General features: G+C 39.0%; 1 protein-coding gene across 1 annotated transcript; it reads left to right on the top strand.

Annotated features, from left to right (window-relative positions):
• Window positions 1-12,333: 12,333 nt before the first annotated feature.
• Window positions 12,334-20,224, top strand: LECT2 (leukocyte cell derived chemotaxin 2). The gene is made up of 4 exons (XM_065875473.1): window positions 12,334-12,379; window positions 13,823-13,918; window positions 15,384-15,530; window positions 20,058-20,224. Exons 1-4 carry the CDS (start codon window positions 12,334-12,336, stop codon window positions 20,222-20,224), a joined length of 456 nt encoding a protein of 151 aa, XP_065731545.1.
• The last annotated feature ends 696 nt before the right edge of the window (window positions 20,225-20,920 follow it).

Raw genomic sequence — 20,920 nt, 5'->3', positions numbered from 1 at the left:
TGGCACAAACAAGGAGCAGGGACAAATGAGGCAGTAAACTTGAAAACAAAAAGGTGCTTTGTTTTCTTTAAAAGAAACACACCAAGGAATGAAGTCCCCTCAATCATGAAACGAAGATCGACGCGTAAGCCTTCTAATCTTGGCACAGTAACGTTTTTTCTTTTCTTTCTTTCTTTTTTTACAACAAGGTTTTGGGAAGAAAGGAACAAACTAACAAAAAGATGTTTCAGAATATTTGATAATGATCAACAAAAACACGAAGTCATTTAGCAGGTGACTTGTTTTTCATTTAGCAGGTTTTTGTTTCAAAAAATATGGGCCAGAAATTCTTCTAACATTGCTCTTAAATGATAAATTGGAACAGCTTATCATTTGCTATTTGTTATTGAACACGTGGGGGGCTGCAGGCTAACCTCAATGCACATTCCCTTGCGGGATTCTCCATTTGCTCTCTACAGCACCCACTCTTTGCTCTTCTCTCACAGCCCTTCTGTTTCTGTATGGTTTGGCAGTGGTAAAACACAAAGAGATGTGCAGAGCTCTCACAAAATGCAAAACATGCTGATGAAATGTGAGAATTAGGGCTCCATCATTTTCATTATGTCTTATTTCTCCTCTAACTCCTCATCAAAGGTTTTAAATTGAACAGACCGTAAGGAAAGTTTTCAATGAGATTGTACTTGGGTATATAAAGCGTCCATAAATTAAACCAACAAAATGAAATTTCCTGAAGTCCCATGAAAGCCCCCATGGCATGCCAAGCTTTTGCTTCTGTTCTGGTTCAACTCTTGAAGTCAAAGCACAGAGTTAAATTTTTATTCCTGAAGCAAAGGTGCTACAATGTTGCGATAGTTAATTTTATGTATCAACTTGCATAGGCCATGGTACCCAGGTATTTGGTCAGAGACCATATAAATGACTCTGTGAAGGTACTTTTTAGATTAACGCTTAAATCAGTAGACTTTGAGTAAAGCAAATTACTCTCTATAACGTAGGAAAGCCTTAGTCAATCAGTTGAAGGTCTTGAGAGAAAAAAGAGGGAGGTCCCCCAAGGAAGAGGGAATTCTGCCCCTAGACTGCCTTTGGACTCCAAGCTGTAACATCAACTCTTCCCTAGGTCTCCATCCTGCCCACCTGACCTGCAGATTTTGGAGTTGCCAGCCTCCACAACTGCATAAGCCAATTCCTTAAAATAAAACATACTCTCTCTCTTTAGAATATAGTATACAGAGGGTTATTTTGTGTATATATTCTATATAGAAAAAATATATTCTGTTATTTTGTGTATACACACACACACACACACACACACACACACACACACACACCCTACCAATGCTGTTTCTCTGGAGAACCCTAATACAAATGGATACGCTTTTGTTAATTGCAGAGAGAAAACATCTCCAGCAGAAACAAATTTTCTGAATTCATAATTACAAAAGATACTTCTAGGCTAGCACTGTTACAATTTCCCTGAAAAGTTCTGTTTACCCTGTCGTCTGGCAAAGGTTTCCTTAGAGTCATCTACTCTGAAGGTCATGCTCTCTGTCTTTTATGTCCAACCAACATCGGGTCCAACCAAGTTCCTTTCCTTGATAGTTCCTATTTAGAAATAACAGAAAAAAAAAGTTTTAAATCTCCGAGATACCTTCTGATGAAACAATTTAAAAGTAAACTTTGAAAACAGATAAAAACACAAGTATATTTAGTCTTTGCACAAATATCTAAACACCCAACAATGACTTCCCTATCCTCTCTCACAGCATCCAACACGTATTCCTGGAGCAGTTCCAGATCTCCCTAGGGTCAAATGAAAATTTTCAATTCCATCTTTATTGTTAGAAACAAGCAACAAAGTGGGAAATCAACACACACAGTCTTGATTTCCAAGGCCCTCTGAAATGCTTCATGGGCTTGGCCAACTTCAAGACCATCAACACTCCCCACACCTGTTGCACTCCTCCTGGGCCTGCACTCACCCTCATTCTCACATCCAGGGTTGACCCCTGCCATGTTCTCAGTCTTTTCTGGCTTGCTCGCCTCCCTACGCATCTTCACATTCTCACAGCGCTTAGTTGAGTGCCTTGCACAAAGTACTCACTGAACATGACCTTGAGTCATGGAACAGTGAAGCGGTACTGTAACTCTGACAGTCACCCATGTTGACAGTTCCTTTTTTAGGAGGTATCAGTAGCTAGAGAGATAATTTAGTCCCCAAACAGGAGAGCATCATTTCTTCCATTATCATAATCCACTTGTTACTCAGTTTAAGATGTTCAGCTGGTCTGAGTCAGTCCGAACAATGGCGCCAAGAATGTGTGTGTTATAACCTCTGGCAATGTTCTGACCATGTCTGTGTGTGGTGCAATTTCAGGGTTCAAAGCCCAGTGGGCCAATCACATCTGTTTACCATGGCTTGGGGTAATCTAAGTCTTTGTTTCCCTAGGTGGCCATGGGATGTTTGCTTTCTGTTGGTCAAAGTACTAGCAGATGGTGAAACTGGGTGAGGAAATATGCCCACTGTAGGTCTGTAAGTATTTGATAGAGTGAGGACTGTCTATTGACCGGGCTTAGTACATTCTGGAACCTTAAACTCAAATGGTCAGTTCTGACAAAAAATTCTCTGGCAGGATTTTAAAACCAAGAGACTCTCATTCGAAAAGAATGGATTTAAATAAAGAACAGATCTTCCTTGATTGCATATTTGTACCCAATGAGATAAAGAACAGTTTTTTCAGTAAAAGTTCAAGTCTAATTTAAATTTCACAGGCTAGGGCTTCCCTGGTGGTGCAGTGGTTGACAGTCCGCCTGCCGATGCAGGGGACATGGGTTCGTGACCTGGTCCGGGAGGATACCACATGCCGCGGAGTGGCTGGGCCTGTGAGCCATGGCCAATGAGCCTGTGCTCAGCAACAGGAGAGGCCACAACAGCGAGAGGCCCACGTACCGCAAAAAAAAAAAAAAAAAAAAAATCTCAGAGGCTAGAATGATCTTATTTTATTTTGTACAGATGACTACCACTCTCTTTTAGCTACAAAGGTATGCAAGAGATAGAGAATCAATTGGTTCACAAGTGTTCTTGACGGCAACCTTAGGTAATATTAGTGGTTGTAAACAGAGAAGGCAGACACTGTAATTTAATGAGTTGTGAGGAGTAGCCTCCTCATTTTTGATCCTCTGCCCTTAGCACACAGTAGATAGAAAGAGGGAGGATGTTTACATCCTACATAGGTACAAGCATTTCCCCTGGGGTCATCGTTCTGATGGCCAGATACAGGCACACGCTTTCACGTAGGGACTGCACACAGAGAATAGCCAGTACATACAGTCCCTTAGGAAAACCAGATATTGCACATACTAGACCAAGACTATAAATCAGCTACTTTAAACATTCAGAGAACTAAGGGAAATCATGTATAAAAAAGTAAAGTAGGAGAACAATGTTTCACCAAATAGAGAATTTCAATAAAGCACAGAAATTATACGTAAAAGAACCAAATAAGAATTCTAGAGTTGGAAAACACAATTACTAAAATAAAACATTCTCTTCTGCCCAGCAAAAGATTTGAGCAGGGAGAAGAAAGAATCAGGAAACTTGAAGATATGTCAATTGAGATGATCCAATCTAAGAAACAGAAAGAGAAAAGAATGAAGAAAAATGAACAGAGGCTTAGAGACCTGTGGGGAACCCCCAAGAATACTAATATATGCATAATGGAAGTCCCAGAAGGACAGGAGAGAGAGAGAAAGGGGCAGAAAGAATATTTAAAGAAATAATAACTGAGGGACTTCCCTGATGGTGAGATGGTTAAGAATCCGCCTGCCAATGCAGGAGACACAGGTTCGAGTCCTGGTCCAGGAAGAGCCCACATGCTGAGGAGCAACTAAGCCAGTGCGCCACAACTACTGAGCCTGTGCTCTAGAGCCCATGAGCTGCAACTACTGAGCCCTCATGCCAGAACTACTGAAGCCCATGTGCATAGAGCCCATGCTCTGCAACAAGAGAAGCCACCACAATGAGAAGCCTGTGCATCGCAACAAAGAGCAGCCCCCGCTCACCTCAACTAGAGGAAGCCTGCACGCAGCAACAGAGACCCAGCACAGCCCAAAAATAAAAAATAAAAATTAATTAATTAATTTTAAAAAAAGAAATAATAACTGAAAACTTCTCAAATTTGATGAAAAACATTAATCTACACAACCAAGAAGCTCAGCAAAATCCAGGTAAGATAAACTGAAAAACTCAAAGATTGGACACATCATAATCAAACTTTCAAAAGACAAAGCCAAAAATAGATTCTTGAAAGCAATAAGAAAGAAGGAATTCTTCACATACAAGGAATTCTCAAAGAGGTTAACAGCTGATTTTATCATCAGAAATCATGGCGGCCAGAGGCAGTGGTATGACATATAAGAAAAATACTGCCAAGTACTGAAAGACAAAAACTGCCAACCAAGAATTCTGTATCTGTATCTGGCAAAATTATCCTTCAAAAAATGAAGGAGAAGTTAAGACATTCCTAGGTAAGCAAAAACTGAGAGAATTTGTTGCTAGCAGATCTGCTCTACAGGAAATGCAAAGGAACTCCTTCAGGCTGAAATCAAAGGACACCTGACAGTAACTTGAATCTCTATGAAAAAATAAAGAGTACTGGTAAAAGTAACTATCAATACATAGGTAAAGAAAGCAATAATTACAAATCTGTATGTTGATGAGCATACAATGTATAAAGGTATAATTTATATGACAAAGCACGAAGGAGGAGGGAAAGAGTGAAGCCATATAGGGACAAAGTTTCTGTATACTACTGCAGTTAATTTGGTATTAATCTGAACTAGATTGTTGTAAATTAATTTATAATCACCAGGGGAACCACTAAGGAAATAACTCAAAAATATATAGTAAAAGAAATGACAAAGAAATTATACAGTACAATAGAAAATATTTACTGAACACAAAAGGCAGTAAATAGATGAATAAAAAGACTATTTTCAGATTAAATGACCTTGTATATAGAAAATTCTAAGGACTTCATCAAAAAAAACCTGTAAGAGCTAATAAACTTATTTGGCAAGATCACAGGATACAAGATATATATACAAAAAGCAGTTGTGTTTCTATACATTAGGAATGGACAATCTGAAAATGAAATTAAGAAAGCAATTTCATTTACAATAGCGTCAAAAAGAATAAAATACTTAGTGATACATTTAACAGATGAAGGTGCAAGACATGTACCCTGAAACCATAAAACTTATTCAAAGAAATTAAAGAGGACCTAAATAAATGGAAAGACATCCCATGTTCAAGGACTGTAAGACTTTATAATGCTAAAACGGCAATAATCCCCAAACTGATCTACAGATTCAACTCAATCTCTCAAAATTTCAACTGCATTTCAATTTTCTTCAGAAACTGACAAGATGATTCTAAAATTAATATGGAAATGCAAAGGATCCAGAGTAACCAAAACAATTTGGAAAAAGAAGAAAAAACTGGAAGACTCATACTTCCAGATTTCAATATTTACTATAAAGCTAAATCGAGTCTGTGTGATACTTCCATAGGATATGCATATAGATCAACGAAATAGAATTGAGAGTCCAGAATGGCCAAACGAATTCTGACAAGGGTTCCAAGAAAATTAAACGGGGGAAATAATTGTCTTTTTAACAAATAATGCTGAGAGAACTATCTACATACAAAAGAAAAATGAATTTGGACCCTCTACTTCATACCATATAAAAAAATTAACTCGAAATAGATAAACCTAAATGCAAGAAATAAAATTATAACATTCTTAGACTAAAACATAGGCATAAATCTTCATGACCTTGGATTAGATAATGGTTTCTTAGATATGATATCTAAAGTACAAGCAGCCAAAGGGGAAAAAAAAGATACATTTAACTTCATTAAAACTAAAAACTTCTATGCTTCAAAGGACACTGTCAAGAAAATGAAAAGACAACACACATGGGAAAAAATATTTGCAAATCATCTATCTCACAAAGATCTTGTGTCCGGAATATATAAAGAACTCTTACAACTCAAGAAAAGAAAGATAAATAATCCAATTAAAAACTGGGAAAAGGGGCTTCCCTGGTGGCGCAGTGGTTGAGAGTCTGCCTGCCAATGCAGGGGACACAGGTTCGTGCCCCGGTCCGGGAAGATCTCACATGCCGCGGAGCAGCTAGGCCCGTGAGCCATGGCCGCTAAGCCTGCGCGTCCGGAGCCTGTGCTCCGCAATGGGAGAGGCCACAACAGCGAGAGGCCCGCATACCGCAAAAATAAATAAATAAATAAATAAATAAAACTGGGCAAAGGATTTAAATAGACATTTAACAGACGAAGAAAATATACAAAAGGGTAATAAGCACATGAAAAGATGTCCAACTTCCTTGGTTATGAGAGAAATGCAAGTCAAAATCACTATTAGATACTACTTTACATCCACTAGAATAGCTATAATTAAAAAGACAGATAATAACAAGTGTTGGTGAGGATGTAGAGAAACTGGAACTTTTAAACATTGCTGGTGGGAATGTAAACTGATATAGCCACTTTGGAAAACCATTTAACAGTTCCTCTAAAAGTTAAACACAGAGATACCATATGACCCAGCAATCCCACTCCTAGGTATACACCCAAGAGAACTGAAAATATATGTCCACACAAAAACTTGTACATGAATGTTCATAGCAGCATTATTCATAATAGCCCAAAGTGGAGACAATCCAACTGTCCATCAACTGATGAATTGATAAACAAAATGTAGTATATTCTTTCAATGAAATATCATCCAGTCATAAAAAGAAATATAGTACTCACATATGGTAAAACATGGACGAACCTTGAAAACATTATGCTAAGTGAAAGAAGGCAGACATGAAAGACCACATATTCTATGATTTCATTTACACGAAATGTCCAAAACAGGCATGACCATAGAGTGAAAAAGTAGACTAAGAGTTGCCAGGGGCTGGGGAAAGTAGGGAATGAGGAGTGACTGCTAATGTGTCAGGTTTTTCATTCTGGGGTGATGAAAATGTTCTAGAATTAGTGGTAATGGGTGTATGATTTGGGGAATATACTAAAAACCACTGAATTATATATTTTAAAAGGGTGAATGTTAAGATATGTGAATGAAATCTCAATTTAAAACACATCAAGTATGTTAGCAGATATAAAAACATACATTATATTTATATGTATATAAATATATACAAAAGTATACTGTTGTTATGCCCCATTTCCAAATCCTAAAGAAATATTGACAACCTGTGTCACCATGTTTATCCTGTGCGTTTTTGTGTTACCTGGCCCACCTCCAGATATACTCCTGGTTGAAAAACATGGGCCGAGGGAGCCAGAAAGGGAATCAAGGAGCAAGATGTTTATGGGCCCATTTGGTGTCACTGAAGGCAGAAACATTTTCTAGTCCATTTTATCGCAGAAAAGGAAAGAGACTTCAGACGGACCACAAAGTTGGTTGGAAAAGCCCTTAGAATTCTTTACCTCTTTTTGCTCTCATTCTACATTCATCAAACCACTTTCCCAAGGGTTTTAACACCAAGAAGGGAGCATATCCTCCCATTAGAGAGGAATCATCTCCATTGAAAATCATCTATTTGTCTGTCTGTCTGTCTGTCTGCCTGTCTATCTATCTCTGTGTGCATTTGGCTTCCTGTAACTTGAGGAACTTGAATCACTCTCCCTGCGTCTAAGTCTTAGACAATGAAAAAACTAAGGGCCAGACTCTGGATTAAGGTAAATTCACCTCAATCAAGGGATAAATAGATTTTAATCTATATGCTAACTGACCGGGCTGGCACCATGATCTTGGACTTCCAGACTCTAGAACTGTAAGAGAAATTTCTGCTCTTTATGAGCAACCCCGTCTATGGGGATCTGTACAGCAGCCTGAACAGACCAAGACGAACACAAAATATTAACATACCAGAATCAATTTGTTCATAAACTCCCGCAATTTGGCCAGTATTATCACTTTGATATTTCAGCACAAGTTCACTACCTACCTCGTCAGAAGCAGAAGACAGTTACAGAGAAGCAGAGACAAGACAGGAGGAAACAACTGAGCCTTGCAACTGGGTGAGCTCTTACATTCCTTTATCTCAAGCTTTTCTAACAAAAGATGAGAATGATGTGCTGAAAGTAACTCTTAGTAAATCTCAATATAGGAAAAATAGTTTGATCACCACTGCCTTCAAATTTGAATTATAGCCAGTTTTGAATTTCTCCTCACCCTGAGCCTCCCTTCCTTTGGTGAAAGTGCTAAGAAAAGTATAATGGTCAAGGCATGAGGCCTGGGGTGGGGCAGTGGAGGTGGCAGGTGGTGGGGGTGGGTAGGAGAGAAATGTGAGATCAACTTACAATGCTGAGGGCTGACCACTTCTTGCAAGAGTTAAATGCCCGTCAGTAACTGTAGCCCAGTAAGAATGTGTACTTCCACATGTATTTCTTTATGAAGTATAGCTCAGAGAAGATAAAGGTCTCCTTCAAAGTTGCCTACTGGGCTTCCCTGGTGGCGCAGTGGTTAAGAATCCACCTGCCAATGCAGGGGACACGGGTTCGAGCCCTGGTCCGGGAAGAGCCCACATGCCGCGGAGCAACTAAGCCCATGCGCCACAACTACTGAGCCTGTGCTCTGCAACGAGAAGTCACCTCAACGAGAAGCCTGTGCACCGCAACAAAGAGTAGCCCCCGCTCGCCGCAACTAGAGAAAGCCTGCACGCGGCAACGAAGACCCAACGCAGCCAAAAATAAATAAATTAATTTATAAAGCTATTAACAGATAACTGTTTCTAGTAAAAAGATCTCTAATATATAGCAACCATCTGATCATTCCTCAGAATCACTGATTATACACAAAGAACAATGGCAGTGCCTTCTGGCCCTGGGATCCTACTCCAAAATGGACATCTGCCAGCCTTATTCAGAACAAAGGTTCAGTTAGCTAGCTTATATCTGCTTTAATTCCCTTACTATTTCCTTAGACACAATGGAGTTTAATTATTGTGTTCAAAAATACTGAGAGCTGATTTTCTAATGTAAATTAAGGAATATAGTCCGGGTTTAATATGCTAATGCCCATCGTGATGTTTTTAAACCTGTCAGTAAATCACCCAGACAAATTTAGTTCAACATGTTCTTAATTCTAGTTACAAACAAAATATTGGGTATACCTCAGATCACAGTTTTGCAACCTTGGCACAATTAACATTTGTGGCCAGATAATTCTTTGTCGTGGGGTCTGTTCCGTGCCTGGTAGGGTGTTTAAGAGTACCCCTGGCCTCTATCCACTATGTTCCAACAACACCCCTGTAGCTGTGACAACCAAACATATCTCTAGACATTGCCAAATTCCCTAAGGGACAAAATCATCCCGGGTGAGAATCAATGCTCTGGATAAATGAAAGATGCCTCAGAGAGAATGTCTTTAGACGATTCTAACACGGCAAAACTTCCCCACTTCCCCATAGGTTTGAATCCCAGATCTGCTACTTCCTCCCTGTATGATCTTGAGTGAATTTACCTACTCAAGCTGTGCCTTTGTTTTCTCCTCTGGAAAATGGGAATTACAATAGCACCTACAACTCAAGAGGCGTAAATAAAATGATCCACTTAGCAAATAGCAAGCACTCAGTAACTGCGGGCTGCCGTAATTGCTATTGTTAATATTTTCATCTCAATTTCAGCCTTTCGAGGTCCTCACTCTGCAATCAGTGAGCTAGGGCTCTTAGGATATTCAGCTGGGAATTAAGATTCTGACTGAGGGACAGTTGCTCTTTTGAACAAGCAATATGATGCAGGTGGTAAAATATGGATTTTGGAGAAAACTGGGATCTAATTCTCATTTCCTTGGGATTTTCAAATCTCACACTTCCCACCTTCATGAACATTATCCTCAAAATAGGGCTGGTAGTAACATCATCAACACCGTGTGTGAAAATTAATGACGAAGCCTGTATTGTTAAAACTGCTCTGAAAATTACTGCAACGTGGAGCTGGTGGCCGTGAAAATGCTGCTCCCAGGGCCTCCCCTAGGGACCGTAATTGACCAAGGTCCCCAGCTTCTGTGCTTTGAAATCCAACACCTCATTTGCACCAAAGACCATGCCTCCACCTGGCTGCTCCCCACCAGTGACTGCATTGGAGGGAGGATACTAAAGTAGGCCCCTTCCTGGGAGACACAGCCCTCCTCTGTCCTCGGCTCTAGTGAGAATGAAATAAGATAAGCAGTGAGCAGAGTGCCTGACACATACGTTGCACTACACAGTGCACGGCACTATAGTTAAAAACACCAGCCCGATTCCATATGTTAATTCCTCACTTTTGTTCTTACAGATCCCAAGAAAGAAAAAGCATATTTGGACTTAACAGTATCACCTTATGGTTTGTGATACTGTTGCCGGACACCGTCCCACAAATCTACACATTTATACATTTTATGTGACTATGTGTTTGATTTTACGTTTTGATGGATTAAAATACATATATGTTTAAACCAAATAGAATGCAACCCAAAGGAAAAAAAAAACAATTTGGATTTGCTGGCACTGTTTTTCCTCTAGTACAGAGACTCAAGTTCTTTGATATAGTAAATGCATAGGCAGTCCGCACTTTACACATGAGATGCCTCCTTGAGAGACTGTGTGTGAAGTAAAAAAGTGGCATATACTCTAACTGGTATTGATTAGTTACTGCTACTTAACATACCATCCCAGAACTCACCCGCTTCAAATGACAACCAGTTATTGTTGCTCACACATTTGTGGGGCATGCTAGGCTGGCTTCAGGGAGCTGCCTTGGCTAGGGTGACTGCTCCAAGGTGACCTGCATTCTCTTCCTGAGGCCAGCAGGTGAGTCTGGGAACGCTCTCCTCACGGCGATAGCAGAACACAAGAAGGCAAATGGAAAGACACAGACCCTGTAGGACTCAGGCTCTACAGACACACTGCCACTTCTGCTTCATTTTATTGGTCAAAGCAAGTCATATCACTGAACAACAAATCAAAGGTGGGGAAAGCTCCTCTGCCCCCAGTGAGACACAGCAAGGGCACTGATGCAGGGAGGCGTGAAGAACCAGGGCTACAATCTCAGTCTCCTGCAGACCCTGACAAATTACTTAAATAGGGATGTTTCCATAGAAAATTCCAGGGCCTCAATTAATATTAAGCATAAAAAGGCGGAGGTGCTAATACATGTTGGGAATATACAGAAAAGTAAAGAGAATAATATAACAAATACCCATGTATTGACCTTCAATAATTAATAAATTAACGTTTTAACATAGTTGCTTCTGATCTTTTTCTCTTCTATAAAGTATTTTAGAGTTTAAGCACTTTGCATATCCTTTCACAATTCTATTTCTCTCCCTCCTCAGAGGTAGCTATTATCCCAGAGTTAGTTTGTGCACATTTTTGTATTTTTACTATACATGCAGCTATTCACAAAGATAATACACTTGCTTTCAAAATTTAATAAGTGGTTAAATTTAATTCTGTGGATAACATTTTAAAAGTAGCTTTTTTATTCAAAAGTGTTCAACAGTAGATCTAGCTGTTTTAAAACATACAGACTGCCTTCATTTGAACTGTTAAATTATATTCCAAATGTTATTATTATACTCCATTGTATGACGATATCCTAAGTCATCTTTTCCTCTATTTATGGATACTTTGGATGTTGTTAATTTTGTAACATTGTTACAAACAAGCAAACATTTAAAATCGTATATTTAAAGGAAAAAAATATAATTTTATCAAAATAGTAAAATTATTTGCAAACATTACACAGATGAAACTGAACTGATGATCCAAAAAAACCCAAGGGATATATACTAAAGAATATGTTACAGAGGGTCATACATTATTAATGGTCTTTTCTGAAATATGTCCTACCCAGGAAATGAAAGGTAGATCTTCTAGCGTTCTAGAAGCGTTCAATTTTTCACGGGATATTCTCCCACCAGTCACAGCCCAGGAAAGAGTCACTCTTCACCCAGCCTTATCACTTTCTGTTAATATTTAGTCAGCATTTCCAATAAAGTTAGCTTCCTCAGAACAAAAGCTTTTACATAGGTCCTACATATGAGCCAAACAGCTATCCATGGAATATCAGAATCTGATTCCCCCCCGTTCTCATATTTGTTTTGTGTGTCTCATAACAAATTAAAGATATGAGAGATGCAGCATTCTAAGGCTAAATAGCTAGAAAATACTAATTCAAACTTGAGTATTCTTCTAAGAGAGCATAGGGGCAATCCTAAGAATCAGAGGAAGACGCATCCTAAGGGAGACCAAAGCCAAATGTTTTCCACAGGAGTCCTCCTTCCGGCTGTTTTGATTTCACCTGGTAAGTCAAAATTACGATTTTACAATCTTGGCTGACTTTTGAAAACTGATTTCAAGGATAGATTTAGAAGTCATTAACATCATAATCACAACAGAAACTTGTCTATTTGGTTATTAAAAGTGGAACAGGAAGGATACACGGGGAGAGGGGTGGTCCTCAATGATTTCCATCTGAATGTTCTGTTCCTTTAATGAGAGAAATAGAAAAGTCTTTCCATCTTAGTCTAGGACTTAATCAGAACAAAATTAGAAAATAAAGTTTGTATAAGAACCTGATTTATAAAACTCCTGATACAGAGACTAGTATGGATTAGGACAAGGGGAACTGCCACAGCACAAGAGAAAATGAATAAATTAATAAACTGTCTAATATATGTCTCAATTCTGAAGGCTAAATATTAGTTGCCAAAGGGATCTGAAGCTTGGCTCCGAGGTATAAGACTTATGAAACCCACCTTCTAGAGATATATTCAAGAATATGCTTAACGGCCATATTCTGTAGCTTCTCTTCATAGCACATATATTAATGAATAGCAAAATATCTTTAAATAAAATCAACAACCAAATTAGCAGATTCTTGCTTTTACTTGTTTTTGTTAGTCTGTCCTGAAGTAAAAGGACGAGTTTCTTAACGCATCTCTCTGTGAACGTTAACAATTGGAAATCCAGGAAATTTAATTCAAATAAACATTTATCAAGTGCCTACTCTATTAAAGAGAAGTCGCACTAAAAACAAAGTTTGCACAAAATACACAAAGAGAGCCAGCGTGCTCCTCCATGTTTTACTGCTTCATAATTTTTTAAATAATTGTTTTACTCCCTTCCCCACTTTCTCTTCTCACTCCACTCTAGGCTAAATTAGTTTGACATGTTTTTATTTCTAAGAATCTCCTCTTCTATGTTTGCAAATATGAAAGAGATTTATTTCCTGTTAAATAAACTCTGCTATAGTGCAGAGTTTGCTTCTGCTTTAATTCAAACATTTTCTTGGATTTGATTATGAAGACTAGCAATAAAGAACATTTCAAAGTTACTCAAGTAACTAAAGAATTTCTAGAATTCTTTGTTTGAGCCATGCTGTTTATTTTGTTTAACCTAAACATAGCGGTCCCCATACCAAGTCATGAGCAAAAAAAAATCTGAAAAGTGCAATCTATACCACTGTTTAATGAATAATCTGAAACAAACTATAATGATAAAGGTAAATGCTTATAAAGAAACACACAAATACTCTACATGTCATAAAACAGACTTCCGTGACCAGGGGAAAAGCCCATTTTATAGCTGAATCAGGAGTTAAAGGAAGCCCACCCCTTAAACTACAGAAAAATTAGAGAGAAAGTATAGTGAAAACAGAATTTTTCAATCTACTGGGAGACACAAGGATAGTAGAGATTGGGAATATGTGGTCAGGAAATGTGCTTCTCCTGTTTCTCCTTTTTAGCACTGGCTGGGCCATGGGCTACTATATGTGCTGGCAAGTCTTCCAATGAGATCAGGACATGTGACAGCCACGGCTGTGGCCAGTACACGGCTCAAAGGTAACGGCTTCACACATAACCATATCCTCTTGGCTCGTAACCTCTCTGCTTAGTGTGCTTGCCCGAAGTTTCTTCAAGTGCTCACCATCTTCTCCCTTCCGACAGCAGGAAAATTCAGAGATATAACCAGTTACATTACCACGTTTGGAGCAACTTCCAAGAACAGGGCGTCAACTCTGCGCTCTGAATTAGGAACAGAGCATTGAACAAGGGCAAGAGAGAGGAGAGCAGTGTTTTCTCTCAATGTTTTCACACGTTGACTCACCTCACCTGGCTTTTCCAAGGTGGAAGCCAAACATTACTGTCCCATTTTATAGATGAGGAACTTGAACTGGGGCACCAAAGGGTTAAGGGACTTGCCAAACACAGTTGGAGGTGGTGAAGGCTGGACTAGAATTCAGGCTTTTGGATCCTCTTCCCATCAAACCACGGTGTTACTGACCCAGGCTCTGGGAGGTGAACAACTGAGGCTGGCCCTAAGCAGGTCATCTCTTCCAGACAGTGAGAGACACACATGTGAACTTTCAACAGTGCACAGTACTACCTTGGGAGTGCCACTTTCTGATGAAATAGCCATGTGTCCAACTGTATCACTGATCTCCGTCCTAATCACAGAACAACTCTCACTCACACAGATACTACTTACAAAGCAACCTCACATACCTGGAATAGTGCTAAGAGACAGGACATAGGGGAAAGTGGCCGCTGAACTGCCAAAATTAAGACTCAATGAGTTCACACCCTAAACTTTATGCACTTGACTCATACAATAACTTACTGGCTCCTCACCTGGAATCTGCTCAGTGTTGCTTTACACATGATGCTAACAGTCCTAGTGAATCTTTCAGGTAGACTATTAGAAGGGAGAAGAGGCGGGTGGAGAACTCGCATAGTGTCAACAGTGAGGACTGGTGGAGACGACAAGAAATCTCACAACCTGGGATCATTTTGTGTTTGTGCTCCACACACTTTAATAAATGCAGGAGGTATCACTCACTATATTAAAACCATACACAATAAATGATGTTTATAATGACTTACGGATCACTGGGAGAAAAATAAGACTAGGGTAACATATGGTTCTTTTATCATAGGTTCCCATAAAAAGTCATCTCTTTTCTAAGTGGTCTTGCAGGGGTCAAGATTCAGTTATCTATAAAATTTACTTACACGGATTGCCTCATTTCCCCAAAATGCCATATAATAATAATGGCTAACATTTTTAAAGGCTTCCTGTGTTTTACTATCTTAAATGTTTTAACCTTTATAACATCGTTATTACAACCTGCAGAGGAGGAGGTGAAAATTGGGTAAACAGAGTGAGGAAACCTGGGACATTCCAACACGTTCCAGCAGCTTCAACTTTTGATACCCTGGTCTGGGAACAGTGGGCTGACACCATGTTCCTGGGTAATAAAATTCCCAGGGCAGTTCCTCAGTCTGTTCATTCTTATTTACATCCTGGAAATCACAGCCTTCACCAGGGTGTGGATGTCTTGTGCTCGGATGGATCTACTGTGTATGCACCTTTCACCGGAAGGATTGTGGGCCAGGAGAAACCTTATAAAAACAAAAATGCCATCAATAATGGTGTTCGGATCTCTGGAAGAGGTAAGGGGTGGTGTATATACCTGGAGCGCATACTGGAGATGTTTGATGCTTATTTATTTAATGCGTATTCTATACAAAGACGTTTCATTCTTCCTTCAAAGTGACAAAACCTAGGACCTAAAGGACAAAGGGTACCAAACTAAAGCAGCCCTTGCATTTTCAAAGATGTTCCACCACTTTCCCTGAAGTCATCTTCTTTATGCATGCACTCCCCACCTAACTCTATAGTTGACTGAAGGGCTTTCTTCCTTGAGGCCCATGTGGCTTTGCTTAACAATCTACAAGCAAAATCACTTTCAGCACTGCGGTATTAACTGTAATGAACAGACGCTTTCATTCACCAAAATCCCACAATTCGAAAATGTTGGCATCTCTGCAAGAGTTGATGTGAACTATTTTCAAATGCTCTATGTTCTAGGTAAAGCTGGGCCTCCTGGTACTCCAGGTGCTGGGCTTATTGTTTGGTTGTTGTTTTTTTTTTTTTTTTTATTAATTAATTAATTTATTTATTTTTGGCTGTGTTGGGTCTTCATTTCTGTGCGAGGGCTTTCTCTAGTTGCGGCGAGCGGGGGCCACTCTTCATTGCGGTGCGCGGGCCTCTCACTATCGTGGCCTCTCGTTGCAGAGCATAGGCTCCAGACGCGCAGGCTCAGTAGTTGTGGCTCACGGGCCCAGTTGCTCCGCGGCATGTGGGATCTTCCCAGACCAGGGCTCGAACCCGTGTCCCCTGCATTGGCAGGCAGATTCTCAACCACTGCGCCACCAAGGAAGCCCCTGTTTGGTTGTTTTAACTGGATTGACGTAGAACATACACACAGCAAAGTGCACAAAGCAAAAATGGCCAGCTCCATGAATTGTCACAAAGTAAGCGCACCTGTGTAGCCTGTTGGTTCCATCAGATCAAGAAAAAGAATATCAGCAGCAGTTCAAAGACCCCTTGTGCTACCTTTTAGTCATAACTCCCAGCAAGGGTGATTACTATCCCACCACACATTAGCTTTGCCTGTTTCTGAAAATGATTTAAATAGAATTAAACAGCATGCAGTCTTTTGAGTGGGGCTTCTTTTACTCCACATAAGGTTTGTGAGATTCATTCATGTTTTTGCATGTAGTTTAAGTCCCTTCATCCTTATCGAGGTAGAGCATTCCATTGTATGCATATATCTTCACCTATTTAATCATTCTTCTCTAAACGGACATCTGGGCAATATCATTTCAGGCGATTATGAAAATGCTGCTATGAACTTTCTGTACATTTCTTTTCATTAACATAAACATGCATTCCTGTTGGGAGTGGATCCGGAAGACACTCCTCTCACTAAGGCTGTGAGAAACACTTTGTGAGGGAGCCCACATCCTTGAGGAGCTATCTGGTGGCTATCCTCTCTAGGCCTGAAATGACAAGAGGAACTACTGCCATTGAATGGAGTCCACTTAGAAGCCAAGGCTGGCATGGTTATCCAACAGGGAGCAGAGCTGAAGCAGTAATCAGGTACATCAGAAGCAGAGACCTGTGGCATTGTCTAGTTAATCATGGTGACCTAGAACTGAATACATGGGCAGCCTGCTAAAGCCTTATTTGATTTGTATAAATGGAAACACTCTAGGTCTGATGAACAAAATTCTGACTTCAATCATGACAATACTGGGTCTCAAAACCTTCCTCCCAACACCATCCACCAATTCCCAGACTTGAGCCAGTTCACAGTCCCAGAACCCCTTGAATGAAAGAGAGGCTGAGTCCTTCTGAGGAAGGGCCCTATTACAACGCCAAAAATTTCTACTGTAACCCTTACTTCTAGCCATCCCCCAAAGGACCTGCTGCCTTTCAGCAGGATGATTGTATACTGGGAAGAAGAGACTCGCTCAAAACTGACAGTAATTCCTAAAGACCCAAGCCACTGTAGTCCATCAATCAGACTAGGGGCTTCTAGGGTCAGGTGATCAACATAGTTTTTTCCTAGGGTCCATCCTACAGTTGATCTAGTGCATCCACATATCCACCCTGTGGTGATTTCGCCGGTACCAGAATGCGTAACTGGAATCGATATACTCAGCAACTGGCAGAACGCTGGAGGAGTGGAGTTGCTGGGTTACTTGGTATATGTATCTGCAGTGCTAGAAGGTACTGCCACCCAGTCTCCCCAAGTAGTGGTACCAATTCACAGCCCCAACAGGAGTGTATGAAAGTTCCAGTTACTCCATACACAATACTTGGTGTTATCTAGCCACCTTTCTCATTTCAGCCATTCTGATGAGTATGTAACGGTATCTCACTTAAATTTAATTTGCATTTCCATGATGGCTAATGACATTGAGCCCCTTCTCATATTTATTGATAACATGGATATTGTCTTTCGCAAAGTGCCTATTCATGTCTTTTGCCCTGGCTTTTTTGCCTTTTTCTTATTGGTATGTGGGAGCTTTTTGTGTCTTTTGGATATGAGTCCTTTGTCCAATATATGTATTGTAACTATCTTCTCCCACTTTATGGGTTCCTTTTCACTTTTCTAGTGTTTTTTAATAAACAAAAATTCTTATTTTTAATGCAGTCCAATTTAGTAATATTTTCCCTTACCTTTGACGCATTTTTATTACCCGTTTAAGACACATTTGCCCACCCTAGTCATAAAGGTATTGTCCCTATGTTTCTGTGTACAAGCTTTATTGCTTCATCATTCATACTTAGATTTATAATCCATCTGGAATTGGTTTTTGTGCAAGGAATGAGATAGGGATCAAAATTTCCCCCCGTATCGACATCTGACTCAGTACCATGAACTTGCCAAGACCATTTTTTCCTTACCGCACAGCAGTATCTCTTGTCATAGATCAGGGTCTGAATATACATAGGTCTGTTTATGGTCCTTCTATTGTGTTTCACTGGCCAGTTTGTCAATCTTCTACAAATACTGCACTGTCTTAATTACCATAGCTTTAAAATACATCTTGATATAAATAGTATAAATCTTCCAACTTTGATCTTCTTTCAGATTGTCTTGGCAATTCTTGGGTTCTTTGCATTACCAAATAAATTACAGAATCAGTTTGTCAATTTCCACCAAAAATTTTGCTGGGACTTCGGGTTTGCATTCATCATACAGGATCAAACTGAGAAGAACTGATATCTTAAAAGTAATGAAAGTCATCCAATCAATGAACTTGTTAAATCTTCCATTTATTTAGGTCTTCTTACACTGTTGTATTAGTAACTTAATTAGAGTTGTATTAGTATCAATGTAGAGGTCTTGCACATATTTTTGTTTAATATATGTACATAAAATGCACCTTATTAATTTTCCATAGATCTTCTATAGCAGTACTGTCCAACAGAAGTATAATAAAAGCCACATATGCAATCTTAACTTTTCAGTAATCATATTAAGTAAAAAGAAACAGTGAAATTAATTTTAACAATGTATTTAACTTAATACCTCCAATTATTTCAAAATGCAATTAATATAATAATTAGGAATATTTTACTTTTTGGGGAGTACTGTTTTGAAAATCCAGTGTGTATCTTATACTTAAAGCACATCTAATTCAGATTAGCTATTTCAAGCACTGACTAGCCACATGTGGGTAGCAGCTACTGTGTTGGACAGGACAATTCTATAGCCTTACTTATGTTTTCTGCCCACTTGACCTGTTTTCACTGATGCAAATGTGTTGAAGTCTTCTGTCACTACTGGGTTTCTATCTATATATCCTTGTACCTCCTGTATTCTCTCCTTTATATAGATGGTTTCTGTGTTATTTACTGCATGGATAATTATATCTTCATTGGATTTAGCATTATACATTGTCCTCCTTTGTCTTGTTTCAACGCTTTTTGGCCTGAATTTCACTCTCTGGTAACAGGATCATAATCCTTTTTCCTTCCATTTACATGGCAAATCTTTTCCAGTCCTGAATTTTTAGCCTTTTTCAATTACTGTTTTATTGTATACAGCACAGAATTGCATTTTGCTTTCCAAGCCAATAGGAAAATCTTTTTACTATATGAATTAACATTTATAGATACAACTCATATATCTGGTCCAAACACTGTCATCATTTTATGTTGTAATTATGGTATTATAAAGGTATTATCTCTATTTCTCTATTTGATGGGTCTTCTTTGTTTTAAATTTTTCTTTTGATATTTAAAAAGATTTGTATTCTTGTGCCTGTTATTTCCATTTTTCTTTTTCTTTAAAGTCTAATAGTTTTATTGGAATCTGTCTTGGAGTTGACATCGTTCTGGGTCAATTTTCTCAGTTACCTGGTGTTTTTCTGCTATTCTTCAATGCCTTTTAAAATACTCATTTGAGTCCATTCTTCCTTAGGCATCTTGTAATTTTAATCTTCATTTCTGATATGATTCTGTCATTTTCTTCTACTCCCTCATTGAGTTTAATCAACCTTTTCTTTTTGTATTTTTTAATTCATTTCTGGCTTTTTTTTTTCTTTTCTTTTTTTACAATTTCTGATTCGAGGCTGCTAAAACCCAGATAATGAATAATTTTACTACTTCTTTTCTTTTAGGTTTCTGTATAAAAGTGTTCTACATTAAGCCAATTAAATATAAAGGTTCTATCAAGAAGGGAGAAAAACTGGGCACTCCATTGCCCTTGCAGAAAGTTTATCCTGGCATACAATCTCACATACACATTGAAAACTGTGACCTGAGTGATCCTACTGTGTACCTATAAATGGAAGACAAATAACCAGATCTTCTAAAGAGAGAGCCATCTTCTTAAAACCTGGGTGCATATTCTGCTTTTCAAGAAACCTGTGTTCAAATAGAAACATGATGAATGCAAGAAAGAAAAAAGCATGTTGGTTTCAACTCATTGCCACTTTGATGTTTTGAGGGTCAATTAATCTCTCAGGTCTGATCTGTAATCTATGGGATCTGGGGTGTCTTTTTTCTTAAAGATTTCTCAGTCCTGAATACATAAGATAAATAAACATATGAATTCAAACGGGTCCCACCAGCTTTCTGCTTGAAAATAAGAAAAAGCCTGAAGTGTTTCTAGGGTACAAGAATAGAGTGTTGTACAATGCTAGACACATAAACCTGATAAATATTAAGTGAATAAACTGGAGGCTTCTTTTGAGTCAAGGTAGTAAAGAATTTCAGCAATAGCCTTAGGTTTGTCAAAGTGCTTGGAGGGTGAGGGGTTTACACGGATGAGACAGAGTTTGCTGGTCTTTATATCCACACATTCCCGTGCTCTATCTAAGCAGTTGATCTTCCAGGTAATGAATGACAGCAGTCCAAGGTAATATGGAATATTCTAGATTTCAGAAAGATTGCATTACAGGGAGTACTAGAGAGAGAAAGAGGTCTATCCTAGCCTGAAGCATCTCATGAAACCAAGTCAGTCAACCTCATCTGGCCATAC

The sequence above is a fragment of the Phocoena phocoena genome, chromosome 3 (genome assembly GCF_963924675.1).
Source record: "Phocoena phocoena chromosome 3, mPhoPho1.1, whole genome shotgun sequence".
Taxonomy (NCBI): domain Eukaryota; kingdom Metazoa; phylum Chordata; class Mammalia; order Artiodactyla; family Phocoenidae; genus Phocoena; species Phocoena phocoena.
This window is presented reverse-complemented; position numbering and strand designations above follow the sequence as displayed.